Source organism: Bos indicus, chromosome 7 (genome assembly GCF_029378745.1).
Source record: "Bos indicus isolate NIAB-ARS_2022 breed Sahiwal x Tharparkar chromosome 7, NIAB-ARS_B.indTharparkar_mat_pri_1.0, whole genome shotgun sequence".
NCBI lineage: Eukaryota > Metazoa > Chordata > Mammalia > Artiodactyla > Bovidae > Bos > Bos indicus.
The window spans coordinates 101,109,288-101,133,231 of NC_091766.1; the positions used below are offsets into that span (position 1 = coordinate 101,109,288).

At 41.1% G+C, this 23,944-nt stretch overlaps 2 protein-coding genes across 3 annotated transcripts in view; one reads left to right on the plus strand and one right to left on the minus strand.

Moving 5' to 3' along the window:
• Positions 1-2,792, minus strand: part of SLCO4C1 (solute carrier organic anion transporter family member 4C1) — an 87,960-nt gene extending 85,168 nt beyond the window's left edge. The window contains exons 1-2 of one of the 2 annotated variants that reach the window (XM_070794068.1): positions 2,660-2,792; positions 2,080-2,432 (exon numbers count right to left, since the gene is read on the minus strand). In XM_070794068.1, coding sequence (XP_070650169.1) covers positions 2,080-2,401 — 322 coding nt within the window. In that variant the 5' untranslated portion in view covers positions 2,402-2,432; positions 2,660-2,792. Of the gene's footprint in view, positions 1-2,079; positions 2,553-2,659 lie in introns of those variants that run through there. The other variant, XM_019965467.2, reaches the window with a different exon arrangement.
• Positions 2,400-3,179, plus strand: LOC139184005 (uncharacterized). Its single transcript, XM_070792305.1, has 2 exons — positions 2,400-2,434; positions 2,525-3,179. Exons 1-2 carry the CDS (start codon positions 2,400-2,402, stop codon positions 3,177-3,179), a joined length of 690 nt encoding a protein of 229 aa, XP_070648406.1.
• The last annotated feature ends 20,765 nt before the right edge of the window (positions 3,180-23,944 follow it).

Here is a 23,944-nt window from a genome sequence, read left to right on the forward strand (position 1 = left end):
AATGATATATTCTGGAATAATATTGCAGTTTCAGAATATGTCTTAAAACACAAGATAAATTTTTACTTGTGAAAGAGTCGGACACGGCTGAGCAACTGAACTAATTTCTTTGAACTTTGCATTTGACCTTAAGACGCTTGGTAATCACTGATTTTGGACAACTAAGGTTAAGATGCTGAGAGAGGGCCAACTTTGGTTGGGACAAGAAAGGTGGAAAAGGAAGCAACTCAAGCACAAAACTGTCCTTCCGAGAAGAGCTGCAGCTGCTTCGCAATCAACAAATATTTACTCAGCACCTAACCTGTGCAAGCAACACTGAGCTGCTTTAAGACAGTGGGGCAGGAATAGGAACAGGTAGAATATATTTCGATTCAGTCTTCTGTTAATCTTAAAAAAGAGCTATTTCAAACCCATTTTTTTTTTCCGATTACATTTCTTTCCATCAGTACTTAATTGCCTTTACAAAAGTTTTAAACTGTGACTCCCCCCCCCCCAGAAAAAATCTACATACTATCAAATTCCAGCTAACTTATTGCATGTCCTTGAAGATGTGCCATTTCAATGTCGCCCTAGCATAAGTTCCATTTCTTTCATTCTCTGCATGCCTTCCTTCGTGAGAATCACTGACTCTCTGCCTCACTACCTACCCCTCCAATAGAGACTTAGATTGCAACTTCCTGAGGGTATAAACCTGGGCTTTTATCAGTAACTCCTGCTGCTGCTGCTGCTAAGTGGCTTCAGTCGTGTCCGACTCTGTGCGACCCCATAGACGCCAGCCCACCAGGCTCCACCGTCCCTGGGATTCTCCAGGCAAGAGTACTGGAGTGGGTTACCATTTCCTTCTCCAATGCATGAAAGTGAAAAGTGAAAGTGAAGTCGCTCAGTCGTGTCCGACTCTTAGCGACCACATGGACTGCAGCCTACCAGGCTCCTCTGTCCATGGGATTCTCCAGGCAAGAGTACTGGAGTGGGTTGCCAGTGCCTTCTCCATCAGTAACTCCTAAGAGAATCTAAGAGAGATCCGTGAACAAACAGATACGGGGTTTGAGGTGCCTTAACAGTTCCCTTGTGGCTCAGCTGGTAAAGAATCTGCCAGCAATGCGGGAAACCTGGGTTCAATTTCTGGGTTGGGAAGATCCCTGGAGAAGGGAAAGGCTACCCACTCCAGTATTCTGATATGGAGAATTCCATGGACTTCGACTTCTCAGTCCGTGGGGGTCGCAAAGACCGAGTGACTTTCTCTTCACTTACAGGACTTCCCTGACGGCTCAGACGGTAAGGCGTGTGTCTACAATGTGGGAGACCCAGGTTCGATCCCTGGGTCGGGAAGATCCGCTGGAGAAGGAAATGGCACTCCAGTAGCACTCCAGTACTACTGCCTGGAAAACCCCATGGACAGAGGAGCCTGGTAGACTACAGTCCATGGGAAAGAGTTGGACACGACTGAGTGACTTGACTTACACTTACCAGTTAATAACGCCTGAAGCCTCTGCAGATTTATATTCCCTAGACTCAGGAGAACATCCAATGCTCTCCAATTACACTCACAAAAACCTGAATGCATAGATATGACCAATCCTATGTATGTCCAAAAAGTTTCTCCTTGGCGAACCGCCCTACCTTCAGGTGCACATTTATCCACTCTCTTCCAGAAGCGATGTAAAGACAAATCCCTTTAATAAGTTGTTTTTTTTTGTTTGTTTTTTTGTTGTTGTTGTTGTTTTTTAGCAAAATGCATGCTTTTTGCACCCAGTTCCCGAAGGAGGGCTCCCCTCATTTCCACCTTCTCTGCAGGAAATTGCTAGGCTGGAGGTAGAACACTTAGAAGAGAAAAGAGCTTGCCTGGCAAGTTTTCAATGTTTCGCTGTAAGAGAAGCTAAAAATGCAGAAGCGTGAACCTGGTTGGGTGGCGTCTGTGCGAGCGCTTGCCAGCCCGGAGCCCGGGGACCACCCGCCTCAGGCGCGCAGACCCCCTCACCCCCGGGGCTGGCGGCGCACCTGCCCCCCCTCCTCCTCGCCGGCGCCCCTCGACGCCCCCGGCTCTCCCACCTCCTTCCCGAAGCCGGCGCCGGTCCTCACCTTGCGTGAGGGCCAGGAGGCAGTAGTGAAACAGAAAGCCCCCGGGCGTGTTGCAGCGCTGGAGAGCCCGGGGTTGGAAGCTGCCCCAGCCGCAGGGCCCCTCCTCATACTCAGACAGCGACTCGAGCTCAGAGGCGCCGGGAACCCCCGAGAGCTGAGGCGGCTCCAGGGGCTCCTGAGGCGCGGGCGGCGGCGGCGAGCCCGCGGCCGGGGTGGGCAGGACGGAGATGTCGATGGAAGGCGACGACGCACAGACGCGGCGCGGGGTGTCTGGGCTGGAGGAGACGAAAGCCGGGTTCTCGATGCCTTTGCAGCTCTTCATGATCCGGGCGCGTCCTCCCGACTCCCCGGGGCTGCCGGAGCCGAAAAAAAAAAAAAAAAACAATAATAATAAAAATAAATAAAAAATACACCAAGGTTCCGCTGGGGCTCCTCCTCCGGGCAGGTGGCAGCGCCCCCGCGCGGGGCGAGTCCCCGCCTCCCCGGCGTCCCTCTCAGGGGCTCTGTCTCCGCCGCCGCCGCCGCCGTCGTCGTCGCCGGGAGCTTCCTCAGCTAGCTGGCGGCCGTCGGCCTCGCCCACCTGTGGCCGCCCGCGCGGAGGGAGTCCACGCCTCCCGGGCGTCCCTCTCAAGGGCTCCCGGGCGTCCCTCTCAAGGGCTCCCCGGCGTCGTCACCCGGAGCCTCCTCCGCGAGCTGGCGGCCGCCGATCGCGGGCGTCCGGCCCCGCGGCGGTGCGGTCGGCCCTCGGCCTCGCCCGCCCGCGCGGAGAGAGTCCCCGCCTCCCGGGCGTCCGCCTCAGGGGCTCTCTCGTCGTCGTCGTCGACGGGAGCCTCCTCAGCGAGCCGGCGGCCGCCGGCCCCGCGGCGGTGCGGTCGGCCCTCGGCCTCCCCCGCCTGTGGCCGCCCGCGCGGGGCGAGTCCCCGCCTCCCCGGCGTCCCCCTCAGGGGCTCTCTCGTCGCGCGGCCCGTCAGCCTCCTCAGGAGCCTGAGAGGGGGCCCCCGGTTCCCCCCGCGCCCCTTCCCAGGGACTGGGAACCAACAAGAAACACACCTGCTTCAGGAGAAAATTCCAGAAACTCTTCAGCGGACTTCTACCCTTGAACCAGTCGCTCAGTCGTGTCCCCCTCTTTGCGACCCCATGGACTGTATAGCCCACCAGGTTTCTCCGTCCATGGAATTTTCCAGGCAAGACTTCGGGAGTGGGTCTCCATTCTCCAGGGCATCTTCCCGACCCAGGGATCGAACCCGGGTCTCTTGCTTTGCGGGCAGACACTTTACCCGCTGAGCCACCCGGGAAGCCTGCCTTTGCCGATTAGCGAATCAGGCTTCGGCCTGGACTCCCAAGGATCTGAGCCGCCACAGGTACAGTATTTTGGATTCCGTGAGCATCCTGCTAAAAGACTTTGTACCTGTCATCCTCCCTAGAAACGGAAATACCTACCAGCCCTCACCACTACAGCAATTGGCATGATAACCACCTTTTTTGTAGCTTTCACTTCCCCCAAAGTGAAGGAATACAAATTAGGAAACTTTAAAGCCATGTATATATATAATATTCTTTCTGCTGTACATTGCATACCTTCAGATGAACAATGCTGATAGCACTGTAAATAATTTCTATCTGTGGAATAAATAAGAATAACACCTTGAACAACCGAATACCATTATGCTAATTGTAGTTACAATTCATTCATTCATCCTTTCATTCATTCAACAAAACACATTTATTTTCCGGACTCCAAATACTGTTTTAAGCCCTGGTGGTGAAAAAGTGCGCAAAAACGGACAAATACCCCTAGGCTTACTGTGCTTACATTCTGATAGAAGACGGACAATAAGTAATAAATATGCAGTGCGTGTGTTCTCAGACATATGTGACTGTCATCCTGTGGACTGTGGGATTGACCCTATGGACTGTAAGATTTTCCTCGACAAGAATATTGGAGTGGGTTGCCATTTCCTTGGCCAGAGGATCTTCCTGACTCAAGGATGGAACCTGCAGCCCCTGTCTCCTGCACTGCAAGTGGGTTCTTTACTACTGAGCCCACCTGGGAAACCCCTACATATGTAGTGCCTGGGTGTGCTCAGTCCTGTTTAACTCTGAGATCCTCTGGACTTTAGCCCACCAGTCTCTGTCCATGGACTTTTCCAGGCAAGAATAATGGAGTACATCTCTACAAATGCTATGGAGAAAAAATGCTATGGACAGGCTGGGAAGGGTGTTTTGGGGAAGGGGGAGAATTTGATGCAGTTTTAAATAGGGTGGACAGGAAAGGCCTCAGGTTTTTAAGCAAAAACCTGAAGAAAGTAAAGGAGGGAGTCTGGTATGTTGGGGAAGTAGAGTGGGCTCAAATGAGATGGTTGGAGAGCACTAGAAGCCACAGCAGGGGTGTAAAGGGGTACAGGTGGGGTGGGAGAGAAGTGGCAGGGGCCAGACCCTGTAGGCCATTATAAGGACTTTGGCTTTATTGTGATTAAAACAGGAAGGTTTGGAGTTGAGGCATGACTTGATCATGGTATGATTAGGTTTTCAAAGAACCCATTCTCTCTCCCCTTCCGAAGGTAAACTAATGCATCTGAAAGTAATGTATTTTAAACAAAGACATTATGATCTTGGAATGTTCATCTTTCCCTAAATGAAATGCTTATTCCAAAAAGGAACATAATAAAAAACCACAAATACTGTCTATTTGCTACATAATCAGGGCTATGTACACAAAGCTGTTAGGCTTCATAAGACTGCAGACTGTTAAGGAACCAGCTTCTTCAGATCTGACTATTGGTTATGCTGTGCTATGCTGTGCTTAGTCACTCAGTCGTGTCTGAGTCTTTGAGACCCCATGGACTGTAGCCCACCAGGCTTCTCTGTCCATGGGGATTCTGCAGGCAAGAATACTGGAGTGGGTTGCCATGCCCTCCTCCAGGGGATCTTTCCAACCCAGGGATGGAACCCAGGTCTCCCCCATGACAAGCGGATTCTTTACCGTCTGAGCCACCAGGGAAACCCAAGAATACTGGAGTGGGTAGCCTATTCCTTCTCCAGGGGATCTTCCCGACACAGGAATCAAATTGGGGTCTCCTGAGTTGCAGGTGGATTCTTTACCATCTGAGCTACCAGGGAAACCCCAGTTGTTGGTTATAAAAATTCTCAATATGTCTGAACTACGTTTAGCAAAGTTAATAGAGGTCTCAGATATTACTGGATACTATACTGCTGTCATTGTTGTTCAGTCTCTCAGTCATGTCAGACCCTCTGTGACCCCATGGACTGCAGCATGCCAGGCTTCCCTGTCCTTCACTATCTCCCTGAGTTGGCTCAGATTCATGTCGATTGAGTTGGTGATGCTATCTAACCATCTTATCCTCTGCCACCCACTTCTCCTTCCTCTGCCACCACCCCCTGTTCAATCTTTGCCAGCATCAGGATCTTTTCCAATGAGTCTTTTCCACTACACTGCTATATGATATCATTTTCAGTACATTAGTACTATTATTCATTTGTAAGGGCCCTTTTATCGAAAGTTGGAGTACTTCACTAAATATTAATTAATCATGCTATTAAGTTCTGGGCTTCCCCTGTGGCTCAGCTGGTAAAGAATCCACCCATAATAGAGATCTGGGTTCAATCCCTGGGTTCGTAAGATCCCCTGGAAAAGGGAAAGGCTACGTACTCCAGTATTCTGACCTGGAGAATTCCACAGACTGTATAGTCCATGGGGTTGCAAAGAGTCGGACATGATTGAGAGACTGAACAACAATGACAGCAGTATAGTATCCAGTAATATCTGAGACCTCTATTAACTTTGCTAAAAGTAGTTCAGACATATTGTTTGAGAATTTTTATAACAAATTCTAGAGACAGTTTTCAAGTCTTCCTATCCTCATTTAGGCTAATTGCCCGCCCAAGAAGCTACCTCTAGATTCAGTGCTAGTGCCTCTCAAACGGCAGTAATTCAGTAGCGCGTGCTGCCAAATTGGTTATAAAAAAGTTAGCACGTGCTAACCATAAAAAGTGCATGCTTTTTATAACCAATTCTAGAGACAGTTTTCAAGTCTTCCTATCCTCATTCAGGTTAATTGCCTACCAAAGAAGCTACTTCTAGATTCAGTGCTGCTGCTGCTAAGTCGCTTCAGTCGTGTCCAACGCTGTGCAACCCCATAGACGGCAGCCCACCAGGCTCCCCTGTCCCTGGGATTCTCCAGGCAAGGACACTGGAGTGGGTTGCCATTTCCTTCTCCAATGCATGAAAGTGAAAAGTGAAAGTGAAGTCACTCAGTCGTGTCCGACTCCTAGTGACCCCATGGACTGTAGCCCACCAGGCTCCTCCGTCCATGGGATGTGCTAATGCCTCTCAAACAGCTATAATTCGGTAGCGCATGCTGGTCCTATCCAAGTGTATCCTTACATCCAGAGATGAGAGTATGGTGATGGAAAGATTATCATTCATCCTGAAACAAGACGTTTTATTTATTGTAACCATAGACAGTAGGCTCACTTAATGTAGCATGGAGGAATGTTTGTCAAACACTATTACTTCTTAATAAAATAAACTAGAATTTAGAAGAAAATTCACAGTGAATGACATGTAAGTACTATTTTGTAAAACTTTTCTCACTTATATATATACTAAGCCTATTTTACTGATGAGGGATTGAGATATAAAACATTTATCTTATTTTGAACAGACACACATTTGTGGCTCAGTGGGTAAAGAACCCACCTGCCAATGCAAGAGACATAAGAGACGAATGTTCAACCCCTGGGTCAGGAGGATCCCCTGGAGGAGGACATATCAACCCACTCCAATATTCCTGCCTGGGGAATTCCATGGACAGAGGAGCCTGGTGGGCTACAGTCCATGGGGTCACAAAGAGTTCAACACGACTGAAGCAACTGAGCACAAACACACGTACATTCTGTTTTTTATCCTCTCACAGTCAAAAAAAGTCTACCCTGGCCTAAAACCTAAGGAAAGAGTAGAAGTAGAAACTAGGATTTTTTAAATGTCCAATCATTTTGAGTTCAGTCCCTCAGTCGTGTCTGACTCTTTGTGATCCCATGAATCGCAGCACGCCAGGCCTCCCTGTCCATCACCAACTCCCGGAGTTCACTCAGACTCACATCCATCGAGTCGGTGATACCATCCAGCCATCTCATCCTCTGTCATCCCCTTCTCCTCCTGCCCCCAATCTCTCCCAGAATCAGAGTCTTTTCCAATGAGTCAACTCTTCGCATGAGGTAGCCAAAGTACTGGAGTTTCAGCTTCAGAATCATTCCCGCCAAAGAAATCCCAGGGCTGATCTCCTTCAGAATGGACTTGTTGGATCTCCTTGCAGCCCAAGGGACTCTCAAGAGTCTTCTCCAACACCACAGTTCAAAAGCATCCATTCTTTGGCACTCAGCTTTCTTCACAGTCCAACTCTCACATCCATACATGACCACTGGAAAAACCATAGCCTTGACGAGATGGATCTTTGTTGGCAAAGTAATGTCTCTGCTTTTGAATATGCAATCTAGGTTGGTCATAACTTTGCTTCCAAGGAGTAAGCGTCTTTTAATTTCATGGCTGCAGTCACCATCTGCAGTGATTTTGGAGCCCAGAAAAATAAAGTCTGACACTGTTTCCACTGTTTCCCCATCTATTTCCCATGAAGTGATGGGACCAGATACCATGATCTTCATTTTCTGAATGTTGAGCTTTAAGCCAACTTTTTCACTCTCTACTTTCACTTTCATCAAGAGGCTTTTGAGTTCCTCTTCACTTTCTGCCATAAGGGTGGTGTCATCTGCATATCTGAGGTTATTGATATTTCTCCCGGCAATCTTGATTCCAGCTTGTGCTTCATCCAGCCCAGCGTTTCTCATGATGTACTCTGCATATAAGTTAAATAAGCAGGATGACAATATACAGCCTTGACATACTCCTTTTCCTATTTGGAACCAGTCTGTTGTTCAGTGTCCAGTTAAGAGCAGTATCTACTATCATCTTCATTTTACATATTAAAGAAACTACACTCCAGAAAGGATTAGCAACTCTTCCAAAGTCATATAACTAATAAATAGTCAACCACTTATTAAGGATTTGAATGAATTTTCTCAGATCTCTTCTCTGGCCTCTGCATTTTCTCTCTTGTAATGGCTATAGCTTGTATTTGTGGTTACAATTATTGCATAGCAATTCTGAGAGATCAAAACTCATATTTACTTCATATTGATGAGGTCTAGAAGACTAATGCTGCTCTGAATTCCCCAGATTTTGCAAATATTCAAATTAGAATTGATATGTAATCATTCTAGACTCATTGAAAAAGAATTTTTGACAAAAATAAGTGGTATTTAAATGTATAAATAGATATGGTCACCATTTTATCTCTGAAATACAAATTAACTTAACCAATCAGCAAAGTTTGCTTGATGAGATTTAAGTACATTCGTAGTTTAAGACTATTTTGCAGCTTTGAATGAACAAATTCGAACTATCAAAATCAAAGAAGCATAATCTTCATGCACTTAAATCCATGCTGGCTAAGGAGAATTTGCCACTCTTGCTGTGAGGAAGAGTAGAATTTTGCTGAAAGATTAGCAAAAGTACCATTGCTTCATCTTAAGTTCTTGCTCTTCATGAAAATGCAAGAAGTACTTTCCTGTTCCCTCACATCCTTTATGCTGCAATTTTAAAACGAAGGGGGTTGAAGTTTGCAAAAACCAAACAATTTCATAGATTTTTGTCTCTGATAATTGTGTGGAAAATTGTCATTTGAAAATTCTTTGTTCAACCTAGGGTAAATCTAGTGAGCATATTCAAAATGCCATCTTAATTTTTAAGGAAGTAATTAATAAATTGCTATTCTTTTGGCAGATTTTATTTGCTATATTTTTTAACTGTGGAGAATGAGAGAAAGAACAGCATCTAGATTTTAAAGTAGAAACCGCCCCCCAGTGTACATAGGAGCAGAAGTCCCTGCCTGCAAGTTCCATTTTCTGGCATGTGCAGTAGCGGATCTTCCATATCAGGAGCTGGGTGAACCCAGGGGAACTGGACCAGGGACAGAAGCTTTCGAGATGATCCCACCAACTCCCCTTGCTCTGATCCCATGCTTAAAAGCATTCTAATGATTATATTTTTGTGTTCTATGTAGATATGCTTATAGGGTGAAAATGTACTTATCTGCCTATCTAGAGTATTTTATATTCCTTCATTTGATTGTAATACTCCCATCAGTTCCCTTCCACTTTCAGACAGGATGTGAAATCTTTGGCAGTATAGCATTATAAGACTTATAGAATGTTAAAATTGGAGGGATCCTGAGGAAGCCTGAAGAGAAAGATGGTCAGATGCAGATATTTTTTAAATAACTTAAAATCCTAGCGTTCACATACATACTACTATATAAAATGGGTAACTAGTAGGGACCTACTGTATAGCACAGAAAACACTTCTCAATATTCTGTAATGACCTTATGGGAAAAGAGTGGGTATATGTATATGTAAAACTGATTCACTTTGCTCTACAGCAGAAACTAACACAACACTGTAAATCAACTATACTCCAACAAACTTTTTTAAAAGGACAGAACAAAACAGAGTGAAGCAACACCAGAAAAAATTAAGAAAAATTCCCAGCATTAAAGATTTATACCACTAGATCTTATATTAACTAAACAAAAGCAGAAAAGATTGTTTCATTGCCTCATTCAAGAAGACTAGTGATTCTCCTAGTATTCTTCACTTTAAACTCTCTCCAAAATGTATAATTAAAAATTATATCCAAGAAAAAATTTAATGCTGACTAGATTTGTAAAATACTGCTTTGAATTGCAGTTTCACAGGAAAATATGTTTATATTAATAAGGAAGACAGCTATATTTTTCATTCAGTAATACAAATCATAAATCACAATGAGAGTATCTATAAACAGGATTGATCATAATTTTTAAAATAAAAAAGGTAAACATTTAATACAATAATTCTCATAAGAAAGTAAACTCAGTAGGGAGTGAAAAATGAACTATTAGCATAAAATTTACTATATAGTATCAAGTTAAGCCTTTCATTGATAAGTGATTGTTATTATAATTCATTCAAAACACTGAATTCCTTAAAAGCATACTTATGGCCAAGTATCACAACATTCAGTTCAGTTCAGTCACTCCGATCATGGAGAAAGCAAGGGAATTCCAGAAAAACATCTACTTCTGCTTCATTGACTATTCTAAAGCCTTTGACTGTGTGGATCACAACAAACTGGAAAATTCTTAAAGAGATGGGACTATTAGACTACTTTAATTCTCTCCTGAGAAAGCTGTATGCTGGTCAAGAAGTAACAGTTAGAACCAGACATGGAACAATGGACTAGTTCCAAATTAGGAAAGGAGTACAACACGGCTGTATATTGTCTTATATATTGTATTATTTAACTTCTATGCAGAGTGCATTATGTGAAATGTTGGGCTGGATGAACCATAAACTGGAATCAAGATTGCCAGGAGAAATATCAACAACCTCAGACTGTACCATACCAAATTAGTAATTATGATATTATTTCTATAACACATTGTTTTTATACTCAAGGTCTGGTTTCGATCCCTGGAAGCAGTCTTCAACATGCTGTGATTCTATCAGTCAACTCAGTTGCTCAGTCGTGTCGGACTCTTTGTGACCCCATGGACTGCAGCACACCAGGCCTCCCTGTCCATCACCAACTCCGGAAGCTTGTTCAAACTCATGTCCATTGAGTCGGTGATGCCATCCAGTCATCTCACCCTCTGTCATCCCCTTCTCCTCCTGCCTTCAATCTTTCCCAGCATCAGGGTCTTTTCAAATAAGTCAGTTTTTCACATCAGGTGGCCAAAGTATTAGAGTTTCAGCTTTCGCATCAACCTTCCAATGAATATTCAGGACTGATTTCCTTTAGGATGGACTGGTTTGATCTCCTTGCACTCCAAGGAACCCTCAAGAATCTTCTCCAACACCACAGTTCAAAAGCATCAATTCTTCGGTGCTCAGCTTTCTTTATAGTGCAACTCTCACATCCATACATGACTACTGGAAAAACCATAGCTTTTACTAGACAGGCCTTCATTAGCAAAGTAATGTCCCTGCCTTTTAATATGCTGTCTAGGTGGGTCATAGCTTTTCTTCCAAGGAGCAAGCGTCTTTTAATTTCATGGCTGCAGTCACCATCTGCAGGGATTTTGGAGCCCAAAAAATAAAGTCTGACACTGCTTCCATTGTTTCCCCATCTATGAAGTGCTGGGACCAGATGCCATGATCTTAGTTTTTTGAATGTTGAGTTTTAAACCAACTTTTTCACTCTCCACTTTCACTTTCATCAAGAGGCTCTTTAGTTCCTCTTTGCTTTCAGCCATAAGGGTGGTGTCATCTGCATATCTGAGGTTATTGATATTTCTCTCAACAATCTTGAATGCAGCTTGTGCTTCATCCAGCCCTGCATTTCTCATGATGTACTCTGCATATAAGTTAAATAATCAGGGTGACAATATACAGCCTTGACTCTCTTTCCAATTTTGAACCAATCTGTTGTTCCATGTCCAGTTCTATAGGATTTACACAACCAGTGTCATAATCATTACAAAATACCTTCTTTACTGAATAGAAAAATGGCCATCCTACCACTCTTGATAGTCCCCATGACACCCACGATTTAACCACTCTCCACTTCTTAACAAAAGGAGATAATGAAAGTTACTAGAATTTAGATTTATAAAACTATATGAGACATGAAGGTTTTAGTTCTAGCAGCCTGCTTCTATCAAGATTAAGGTCCAATACACCCAAAATCTCAGTGCATTCAGAGGCAGAAATAGGCCAGTAACAGAAAAAGTGACAGTGGTGAGTGAGGAATTTTCATATATTCTTTCACAATAATCTTTTTAGAATTCACTGGGAGTTAGGAAACGTCTAGTGTGAGATGAAGGGAGCTAGCAAGATGCTATTAGCATAATAATTTACTTGTAAATAAATTAAGAGCTTTAATAAACAAAGTTCAAGGCAGTAGACACAGGTAAAATAAAACCCTTACATTTCCACTCTACAACTTGTGAAAAGCTCTTAGAGTATGGTCCTATAGGGCAAGGACAAAATGTACACTCTGCAAAAGAGATATGAAAATAGAGAATTGCTTGAGTATCCAAAGAAATACACAGAATCAACTGTCAATTGATTGACAGTTTAACTGTCAGTTTAACACAATTTAACAGACAGTTTAACACAATTTAACTGTCTCTTCAGTTAAAGAGAAGGTACAAGCCTCTCCATACTCCAACTTATCAGGGGAGATGAAAATTTGCTAGACCAGAAGAAGAAAAAAAATGCAGAAGAACTATAAGAAGTAAAAACTTCTGAGGCAGTCATGAAACAAAAACATTTTTTTTTAAATATGAAAAATGGAGTACAAAAACTGGCATTAAAAGAACAGTCAGTAAAGGGACTTCCACTTCTAGGCAGGATGGGGTAACAGAGACTAGATTTAATCTCTTCTTGAAATACCCAAAAGAAGAAGACAAAAAGAAAGACTCTAAGGGGGAAAAAATGTTTTCAAGACACCTGATACCAAATTATGAAGGGGAGTAATCTCAAAGAGATGGGAAACAAACTAGGTGAGCAGTTTGCTGCCTTGAGAGAGTTTTCAAGTGATGGTGTGTGTGGGTAGGGTGGGACAAGATGTGAAATCCATAGAAAACCCAGCAGACTCTCTCGAGTTGAGAAGACAAAGCTGAAGGTCCAAGACAGCTAGAATGTGCAAGACAAAACACTGAAATGGAAAGCTGGACTGGGTTGATGGGCAGAGGATTCCCTATAGTATTTAGCAGAGCCCAGAGAGATGTGTAAAGAAATGGTGCTAGTCCAGGAAAAGAACCATCTTAACAGATTAGAAGGACAGTGGCCAGTAAGGCAACATGAATGTGAAACAAGTTTTCAGACATTAAAAAAGGAAATATTAATAATTTATCTTCCAGAGCACCTGCAGCTATGTTATAGAAGTCCTTCAGGCTAAAGGAAAATGATAACAAGTGAAAATAATGATTTGTGCAAAGCCATAAAGAGCACCAGAAATGAGGAGATGGAGCTTAAGACCCATGGAGAAATATGTGTGATTTTATTATGTCAGTCTCTTTAAAAGACAGTTCATTGTTTAAACAAAAATAAAGAAGTATTGTGGGATTCATAGTTGTGTAGAGGCAAAACATATGCCAACAATAATGCAAAGACCAGATAAAAAGAAATGGAAGTATGCTATTGTAAATGTCATATATGTGAAGTGAAAACATGTCAAAGGTTTAATATGATGACTTACACCATGAGGCATAGAGCAGCCTCTAAAATAGCAACAATAATAAAAAAGCCAAGGGAAAAAAATAAAGTGGAAATACATTCAATTAATCTAAAGGAATGCAGAATAAGAGATGAAAGGGGACAGAATGGATAAGACAGAAAGAGAACAAGTAACAAGGTGATGATTTACACCTAAATATATTTATAATCAAGGAGATCCAACCAGTCCATTCTGAAGGAGATCAGCCCTGGGATTTCTTTGGAAGGAATGATGCTAAAGCTGAAACTCCAGTACTTTGGCCACCTCATGCAAAGAGTTGACTCATTGGAAAAGACTCTGATGCTGGGAGGGATTGGGGGCAGGAGGAGAAGGGGACGACAGAGGATGAGATGGCTGGATGGCATCACTGACTCAGTGGACGTGAGTCTGGGTGAACTCTGGGAGTTGGTGATGGACAGGGAGGCTTGGCGAGCTGCGATTCATCGGGTCGCAAAGAGTTGGACACGACTGAGCGACTGAACTGAACTGAACTGATATTAATAATCACACTAAATGTAAATAAAGATTACAATTTAAAGGAAAAGATGATCAGGTCTGATACAAAACGCAAGCACCAATTAAATACTGCCCACAAGTAACATACTTTAAATATAAATGCTAAAAGTAGAAGATTGAAAATGATATATTATGCTTATACTAATCAAAAGAAAGCTGGAATGGATACATGAATAACAGTCCAAATAGACTTCACAGAGAAGAATATTATCTGAGATAAATTTATTTCTTAGTGATAAAGGGGTAAATTCCTCAATAGCACTTCATCTCAAATAATTATGCACTTAAAATAGTGTCAAAATGCATGAAAATTAAAACTGATAGAACTGCAAGGAAAAATACACAAATCTACAATCATGCTCAGAATAATTAATATGCTCTCAATGATTAATCCAACAAATAGAAAACTCAAGAGTATACCAGATTCAAACAACACTATAAGCAATCTTGATCTAATTAACATTTATAGAACTTCTCGCCAATAACAGTAGGATACATATTCTTTCAAAGTGCACATGGAATGTTTATCAAGATAGACTTTGAGCCATGAAAAAAGTCTCAGTAATTTTTAAAAGATTCAAGCCACACAAAATATGTTCTCTCATCACAATGGAATCAAATCAGAAATCTGTAACAAAGAGAGGTAGAAAATCTCCAAATGTGTGAAAACCAAATAACACAGCTCAAACAACCCACAGGTCAAAAACAAAATCAAAATGAAAATAACTGAATGAAAAAATAAAAAGCATCCGAATTTGCAGGATGCTAGTAAAACAATGCTTATAACATGCCTATAAGAAGAAAGGACTTGAGTCAGTGACTTCAGTTCTACCATAAGAAACTGAAAAATAAAGAACAATTTAAATGTAAAGTATCAAATAAAAAACAACAGGAATAATAAAGGCTGGAGAGGAAATTAATGGCATAGATAACAGGAAAACAATAGAGAACTTAACAAGACTAAAACCGATTTTTTAAGAAGACAAAATTGAAAAATTTCTAGTCCGACTGACCAGAAGGGCACAAATCACCAATATCTGGAACAAGAGAGGTGATATCATTACAGACTCTACATGTACAAAAGGATATAGTTATAAATAACCTATGCCTACAAATTTGACAGTTTGGGTGAAATGAACAGAAGTCCATAAGACAAATTACAAAAGAACTCTTAATGGGTAACAGATCATCTGAACAAGTCTAGGTCTGTTAAAGAAATTGAATTTGTAATTAGAAATCTTCCCACAAAGAAAACTTCAGTCCCACTGACTTTTTTTTAATTAAAAGATAATTGCTTTACAGTATTACATTGGTTTCTACCAAACATCAACATGAATCAGCCATAGGTTTACCTATGTCCCCTCCCACTTGAACATCCCTCCCACCTTCCTCCTGATCCCATCCCTCTAGGTTGTTATCAAGCCCTGGTTTGAGTTCACTGAGAGTAACATGGAACATACATTACCATATGTAAAACAGGTAGCCAATAGGAATTTGCTATTTGACCCATCGACTTCTGTAAGGAATTCCACTGAGCATTTAAGGAAGAACTTGTATCAATTCTAGACTTCCCTGGTGGCTCAGCAGTAAAGAATCCTCCTGCAACATAGGAGACACAGGTTCAATCCCTGGGTCAGGAAGACCCCCCTGGAGGAGGAAATGGCAACCCACTCCAGTACTCTTGCCTGGGAAATCCCATGGATAGAGGAGCCTGGTGGGCTACAGTCCATGGAGTTGCAAGAGTCAGACACAACTTAGCAACTAAACAGCAAAGCAATTCTACATAAATCCTTTCAGAAAATCAAAGATAAGGGAACACAACCCAACTTACTCTGAGGCCAGTGTCACTTATCATTTATCTAAATTTCACTATAGCATCTACCAACAGTTATCTTATATGGATTCGATAAATAACTGTGAGGCAAATGACAGTACTGTTAGTCTCCTCAGTATTGTTGAGGTATTAGGGCCGTTTTTGGTTGAATGACTCTGGCAAAACAGTGTTTGAATAACAGACAAATGTCAACCATAGAGAATTTTAATAGAAGCTGAGAATATGTATTGGGATAGGCTGCCAAATAATTCCATGAACTTAAAGCAGATTCTTTCTGGTTCATAAATAACAGATTTTTTCTAGTTCATGAAAGGTTCAGTGTGACTTTTCCTCTTTAGGAGGATCTCCTGAATGTTCTCCTTCCAATGAAGAACTCAGGGATCCATGTTCCTCCCACTTTCTCGTTCTCTCTGAAGTCTTTCCTGGCAGTCAGTCAGTTGGAGAGAGAGTACACCTCCGTACTGCGTGTTCCTGGCTAGCACTGAAACAGATCATAGGGAACGTCTGTCCATATGTCACTGATCAAACTCAGACCTATGCTTCAATGCCAAAGGAGCTCAGTATATAAAACAGTTCGGTGAACATATTGCATTATATCTGCCATTAATATTATAAAAACTTTGTATAGCAGCATCAAGATTCACAAACTAAAACCATGATCCATATCTAACAAGATGACATAGGTCTAAAAAAATTCTATAAATAAACTTAAAACTGGAAAATAAACATTTGACTAAACATCAGCTAGTTAAAATATGGATCAAATGTGTGTTTTAAGAAACATTAATTGAAGTATGAAATCCAGGTTAAGATTTTCTCTCTGCATCATTCAGACTGACCTGAAATATTGTTTACTACCCTGATTCATGCACCAAAGAAAGAAATGACTAATGGGAGCAGGCCCAATGATGTTATAAATAAGATGGAATGAAAAACTGTAAATTTTCACATGATAATTAGTTGAAAAAAGTATGAGAGTTTATCCTGAAGGAAAGATACAGGGATAATTAGCTGTTATACAATATTTCAATGAGGGGACCATTTGAAACAGAGATCACGTTTATTCTTTATGGTTCTTAAGATTAGTAAAAGGACCTTTCATGTTGAAGGAAAACATGAGTTCAAAATAAAGAAAATCCTTTATAAGTAATTGGAACAGTGATTCTCAAAATGTGATCCAGGAACCCCAGGAAAATCTGAGAGCTTTTCAAGGGGTCTGCAAGTTCACAGCTATATTTAAATAATACTAGGATGTTTTTTGTCTTTTAGATTCCCATTGTATTATAAAGGAACAGTGAAGTTTTCTTGAGGCTGTTTGACATATCACAAAAAAGAAGACATAAGAACCCCTTGTTAAGCTAGACATTAAAGAGATTTGAAAAGAGATAAAACCATTTCATTCTCCTCACTATCATTGCTTTAAATGTATTTTTTAAACTTTATTGAGATAGTAGTAACAAAAGTGGTATATATTTAAGTTGTGGTGGTGGTAGTTTAGTCTCTAAGTTGTATCCGAATCTTGCAACCCCATGGACTGTAGCCTGCTGGGCTCCTCTGTCCACGATATTTCCTAAGGAATAGTTCTTGAGTGGGTTGCCATTTCCTTCCCCAGAGGATCTTCCCAACCCAAGGATCAAACCCAGGTCTCCTGCATTGCAGGCAGATTCTTTACCATCTGGGCCACCAAGGAAGCCCCAAGCTAACATGCTGCTGCTGCTGCTGAGTCACTTCAGTCGTGTCTGACTCTGTGCGACCCCACAGACAGTAGCCCACCAGGGTCCCCTGTCCCTGGGATTCTCCAGGCAAGAACACTGGAGTGGGTTGCCATTTCCTTCTCCAATGCATCAAAGTGAAAAGTGAAAGTGAAGTCGCTCAGTCGTGTCCGACTCTTAGCAACCCCATGGACTGCAGCCCACCAGGCTCCTCTGTCCCTGGGATTCTCCAGGCAAGAGTACTGGAGTGGGGTGCCATTGCCTTCTTCACAAGCTAACATACCCATCAATTTATATAGTTACCTTAGTGTGTGTGTGTGTGTGTGTGTGTGTGTGTTGTGTATGAGAACACTTTAGATCTATTCTCTTAGCAAATTTCAAGTATACAATGCATTAACTGTAGTCACTGTGGTGTACCTTAGGTCACCAGAATTTCTTCATCTTATAACTGAAAGCTTGTACTCTGACCAACCTCTCTCCTATTCCTCCAGGTCTTCCAGTCCCTGGTCCCACTCTTTTCTCTGTCTCCATGAATTCAACTTTTTAAAAAATGCCACATGTAAGTGAGATCATGCCGTAGTTGCCTTCCTGTGTCTAGCTTATAATTATTAAAATTTAAAAACATTTATGCTAATATTTAATGGGTGTATTGTCACTATTTTATATGAACTAATTCTTTAAAAGCTTCATTTTAATTTGTAACATGATAACTATCAATAGATGCATCCCATATAAACAAAAAGCTGTTTATGATATTCTATTCAGTAAGTTCTGACAGAATAAATGGACCTGAGACAAAAAAAAATTTGACCCATTGAATTAGAGGTATACAAAATGGGACAGATTGCCTCAGTAGGTAAAAAATTCTCTTTCACTGAAGGGGCTAGCTGGTTAGTTAATAGGGATATTGTGGGAATGTATTAGCATTCATACTATAGAGATTTGGGTTAGATAACCACTGAACCCCTTTCCAGCCATCCATTCATTTCATAAAATACTGATAAAAATATAAACTCAATTAAAATTTTTCATCTAACATCTATTTCGTGTCAGAGCCATACTTAGAATTTTGTCTTTCTACTCTGCCGCTTTTTTCCTGTGATCCTATTCCCATAGCTAGCAACCTTATATTTACTTCCAGGCCTTGGCCAGGCAAATAAATGTTCTATTCTAACTAGAACCATTCATGAGCTCACCAGCTAAGATGTTTGTTTATTGTGACCACCTTCCTTTCTTAGCACTCCTTGACTGAATAGACAATAGACTTCTTGATTTCTGGTGTACTGTTTACTGTTTATTCTATTTATGTCTAAGGCATTCAAGGTACATGTTAGCCAAGAAAGAAAGATTCAGTTCTGAGATGTGGGTGAGAAGAAAACAAGAAAGAAGCCAGATGAAATACTACCTAGTTTCGAGGTCATCCATGGAGTGGAATGAGTCATGAAACAGTAAAGCAGGTTCAATTGTATGCCCACAAATGCTTGCCCAAACAATGAACCTGAGTATAAAAGATGTATTCAATGAATGTCATGTAGTACTTTCTAAAGTAAGTGTAAAAAATCAGTAAGTATGGTATGGTGTAAGCATGGAGATACTGTAGGCACAAATATTAATTAGGTACTATCATATATGTGTCAAAATATTCAAGTATTGTTGGGACCAAAGTTCTAGATCAATTACACATTCCTTTAAAATGGCCATGGCTCAGAAACTTGTGCCTATTATTTCCTTGCCCCCCCCAAAAAAATGTTAAGTGTTAAGGCAAAAATCCTAAGGTGAAATTCAAGCAGTAAAATAAAATTGCGCACAGGATACCTGCAATGACACCAGACTGATCTGAAATATAATTTCCTACCGGTCAACAGGTGTCATTTTATGACTCTCCCAAATTTAAACACTTGAGATAATTTCAGTTGTCCCCAAATATTTTTGCATTTACTATCTGAATATTTGAAAAGTGACCTATTCTGATGGTGCCTGGTATATAGAAATCTTGTCTTCTCTGAATCCTAGAAAAGGAAAAGCCAGTATACCGTCTTAGATGTTTTGAAGACAATAGATTTCATCAGAGAGAACTGACACTGTTGTATTCTTCACCTCTCATATATGAACTTCCTTACACTATTCTTGCAAGTTGTCTATAATTTGTAGAAATAGAAATTTAGAATAAAAATTTAAAAAATAAGATCTTTCATAAAACAGTCCAATCCTTTCCATCATACTTAGAATAAAATAGCATCCTTCCCACAGCCTATGAGGTCCTATATACTTTAGTCCCTGACTACCTCACCAACATTATGACACTACCTCTTGCTCAGTATACTTTGGGCTTCCCAGGTGGTGCTAATGGTAAAGAACCCACCTGCCAATGCAGGAGACGTAAGAGATGCTGGTTTGATCCGTAGGTCGGGAAAATCCCCCGGAGGAGGACATGGCAACCCACTCCAGTATTCTTGTCTGGACAATCCACATCAAAGGAGCCTGGTGTGCTACAGTCCATTGGGTCACAAAGAGTCAGACACAACTGAAGCGATTTAGCACACATACACGCAGTGTACTTTATTCTTAAGTTTCTCCTATATCCTTAACATGCCAAACTCTCCTCTGCCTCATTGTCCTGGAACTTGCTAATCTCTCTGCCTACAAGATTACTTTCCAGAATCTTATAAAGCTGATATTTTCTCCATGTTCAATCTCTGCATAAGTATTATATCAAGTAGGCTTTCCCTGTCTGAATTGAAACAGTCATCACACGCGCGCACACACACACACACACACACACACACAATCACCTGCTCTGATATCTTTCTTTATATTATTCATCAAAATTCACAAATATTTTATTTACCTTTTTATTATCATTGCTATCCTAAACCAAATAATTTTGTATTTCCCGTTCTAGCATTATAAGAGTTGAATAAACTTTTGTCAAGTAAATCAATTTGAAAGAAAGCCACAAAGTAATTATTATAACGATCATTATTGACAGGGATGTGCTAAGTCCTTTATGGGCATTTTTGTGACCTTATTTTACCGACCACTGTATCCTTATCTTTCTTTTTTATTATTTAACAAAATTTTTATTTTATATTGGATTATAGTTAATTACCAATGATGCATTAGTTATAGGTGTACAGCAAAGTAATTCAATTATACCCATACAAGTATGTATTCTTCAAATTCTTTCCCCATTTAATTTATTACAGAATACAGCTGAGTTCTTTGAGCTATGCAATAGGGTCTTGTTGGTTATTTATTTTAAATATAATAGAGTGTTCACATCAATCCCAAATTCCCAATTTTTCTCTCCTCATCCCTTTCCCCCTGGTAATCATAAGTTTGTTCTCCAAGTCTGTGAGTGTTTCTGTTTTGTAAATAAGTTTATTTGTATCATTTTTTTTTTAGATTCTGCATATAAGCATATTATGTGATATTTGTCTTTCTCCAACTTCACTTAGTATGATAATCTGCAGGTCCATCTACATTGCTGCAAATGGCATTATTTCATTCTTTTAAATGGTAGATAATATTCCACTGTGTGTATATACACATACACACATATACCACGTCTTCTTTACCCACGCATCTGTTGATGGACACTTACCTATAGTAGTATCGTGGGCAATTTCTGAAATGACTCCCAACGACTCTTACCTCCTGATACTTATGCCATTATGTCATCTCCTTCCTTGTGTGTCCTGGCTAGACTTAGTGACTTATCTCTAACAAACAGAATATGTCAAAATTGGTGGTAGTGGCAGGTTGATATTAAAAAAAATAGTAACTTCACTGAAGTGAAGCCTGATGCATACAACCTTGACCAAACCATCAGACTTATGGATACTGGCAATATATATTGACATCTTGTACCCATGTTATGATAAAATGGAAAGGGATATCACTTTTGTGTTATCCTTCTAATAATACAAAACCTCAACAAAATCATGAGAAAATATCAACAATTCAAAATTAAGGGGCAATCCTACAAAATAACTAGCTCTTCTGAAAAAGTCAAGATTACAAAACCCAAAGAAAGACTGAGGAATGGTTACTAAGAGATGAAGGGTTACAAAGAGACTAAGGAGACATGACTACTCTGAATTGGACCCCAGGTGGAGGAACTGTTGAAATCTGAATCAAGTTGTAGTTTAGTTTGTTTTTTGTTTTTTTTAAGGGACGAGCTATCAATTCTGAGACTATGCTACAGAAGACCCTGACTTCCATCTAGTTTGTACTTACTCTTGGGCTCTTCCTGCTTGCTGCTCTGATGAAGCAACTTTCATGGCATAAGCCACATGGAGAGGTCCACATGGCAAAGGACTTCTGGTCAAAAGCCGGTGGAGTCACTGAGGCCATTGGTCCAACATACTTTGAGAAGCTGAATCCTACAAACAAAAACAGTATAATTACCATGGTTAAGTTTGGAAGAAGGTTCTTCTCTATGTAAGACATGAGTTGACTGCAGTCACAACTGACACACTGATACCACCCCCCTGAGACCCTGAGCCATAGAACCCAGGATTGTGTGCTGTGCACTTAGTCGCTCAGTCATGTCCGGTTCTCTGTGACCTCATGGACTGTAGGCCACCAGCCTCTTCTGTCCATGGGGATTCTCCAGGCAAGAATACTGGAGGGGGTTGCCATCCAGGGCATCTTCCCAAACCAGGGATTGAACCCAGGTCTCCCACATTGCAGAGGAATTCTTTACCATCTGAGCCACCAGGGAAGCCCACCCAAGCGAACTGCTCCCAGATTCCTGACCCACAGAAACTGGGTGATAAACGTTTAAAATCACTAAATTTTAGATTAATGTATTACACAATAATAGATAAGTAAGACCCATGGTTCTATACAATTACTATTCTTGCTTTCTGCAGGAAAGAGAAAAGTTGCTTAAAGAACTTAAGTAACTTGCCCAAATTTACATAATTAAGTGACAAAACTGGAATTCAAACACTGGTCTATCAGAGACAAAGACTATGGTCTTAGTCACTGCATTAAAATGTGCTCACAAGGTCCCTTACAGTTACATATAAATATAACAGCAGTTATATTTCTGTTAATGAAATTGATCTAAAACAAAGTAAAGTTTTAAAAGCATCTGAACCTATTACCAAATAAATTTCAGAAAAAAATAGACTTTAACATCTAAACAATGTCAAAGCAAAACCACGAGTTTTTGAGAATGATCGACTGAACTGAACTGAAGCCCAGCAATGATAGACAAAATCAGACATTCTATAAGATTCCATAGTGAGTTCGAGGGATTTCAGGGATGAAAAAGTGCCGGGAGCCGGCATATTGCATATTGAGTGCATATTGCGTATTGCATATTGAGTGCAGCACTTTCCACAGCATCATCTTTCAGGATCTGGAATAGCTCAACTGGAATTCTATCACTGCCGGTAGCCAGCGTGAGGAGCTCCGCCCATGACAAAGGTCATGAGGAAGGAGGCTCGGCACATGCAAAGGGGGGATCAAGCCTCAGGAGTCCCCCTGGAAATTCTCGAGCATTTACACCCAAAACCAGAGTCTGCCTACTTTCTGCTTTGTGCTTTCACCTACACCTCTGACTTTACGGGGGGCTGTCCCCCACTACCTCTTTGAAAATAGAGTTAGCTTACAGCTCCAGTTAATAGTTCCTGGGTGTGACAGTGTTTCAACCTACAAACTCCTTTGGAAATCCTCTAGCCTGCCTGAATAGGTTTTTCAGGCCACATGTGATTGTTCAGAGCCTCCCAACTGTGAGAGGCAGGAGATGTTCTAAACTGTCTAAACACAGATTCTTTTGAGTAGTTAAAAGATTGATTAGAAATTGTATTGGTGAAGGGATTTTCACTTGCTGGGCCAATGTTTGCTGCTAAGTTTCCATATCCCTTACCTGCTGTGTCCCTGGCAGTGTATTGATTAATATAATTGGTGTAAGTAGTAGCTTTAATGTTTGTAACCTGGGACCCTTGAGTTAATTCTTTTTCTTGTTATAGCCCACCGCACCTTTGCCCTGTAGGAATGCAACTTTATCTAATGCTTTTGGAGGGTGGCGCTTGACTTATCACCTTTAGAGAAAAATAAGTTTTCTGAAGAAAGGGTCTTAAAATGTTAACAGGCCTCCAGGCCAGAAGATGATGCAAATCACCTAAGCTTTTGCATATGATAAGTTTGCAGGAAGAAAGCCTGGCTTGCTGCATGACTCTACCCCTTCCCCCATTATCCTCTATGCATAATTTAAGGTATAAAAACTACTTTGAAAAATAAAGTGCAGGCCTTGTTCACTGAAACTTGGTCTCCCCGTGTAGTTCTTTCTCTTACCTTCTGGCTGAATTATTCAGCCTCTTTTCTCCACTGAATTTCCTCACTGAGCTATCCTTATTTCAGCCTCTTTTCTCCACTGAATTTCTTCACTGAGCTATCCTCATTCTATTACTCTTTATATCCTTAATTAACGTTTAATTAAGCAATTGTTTCCT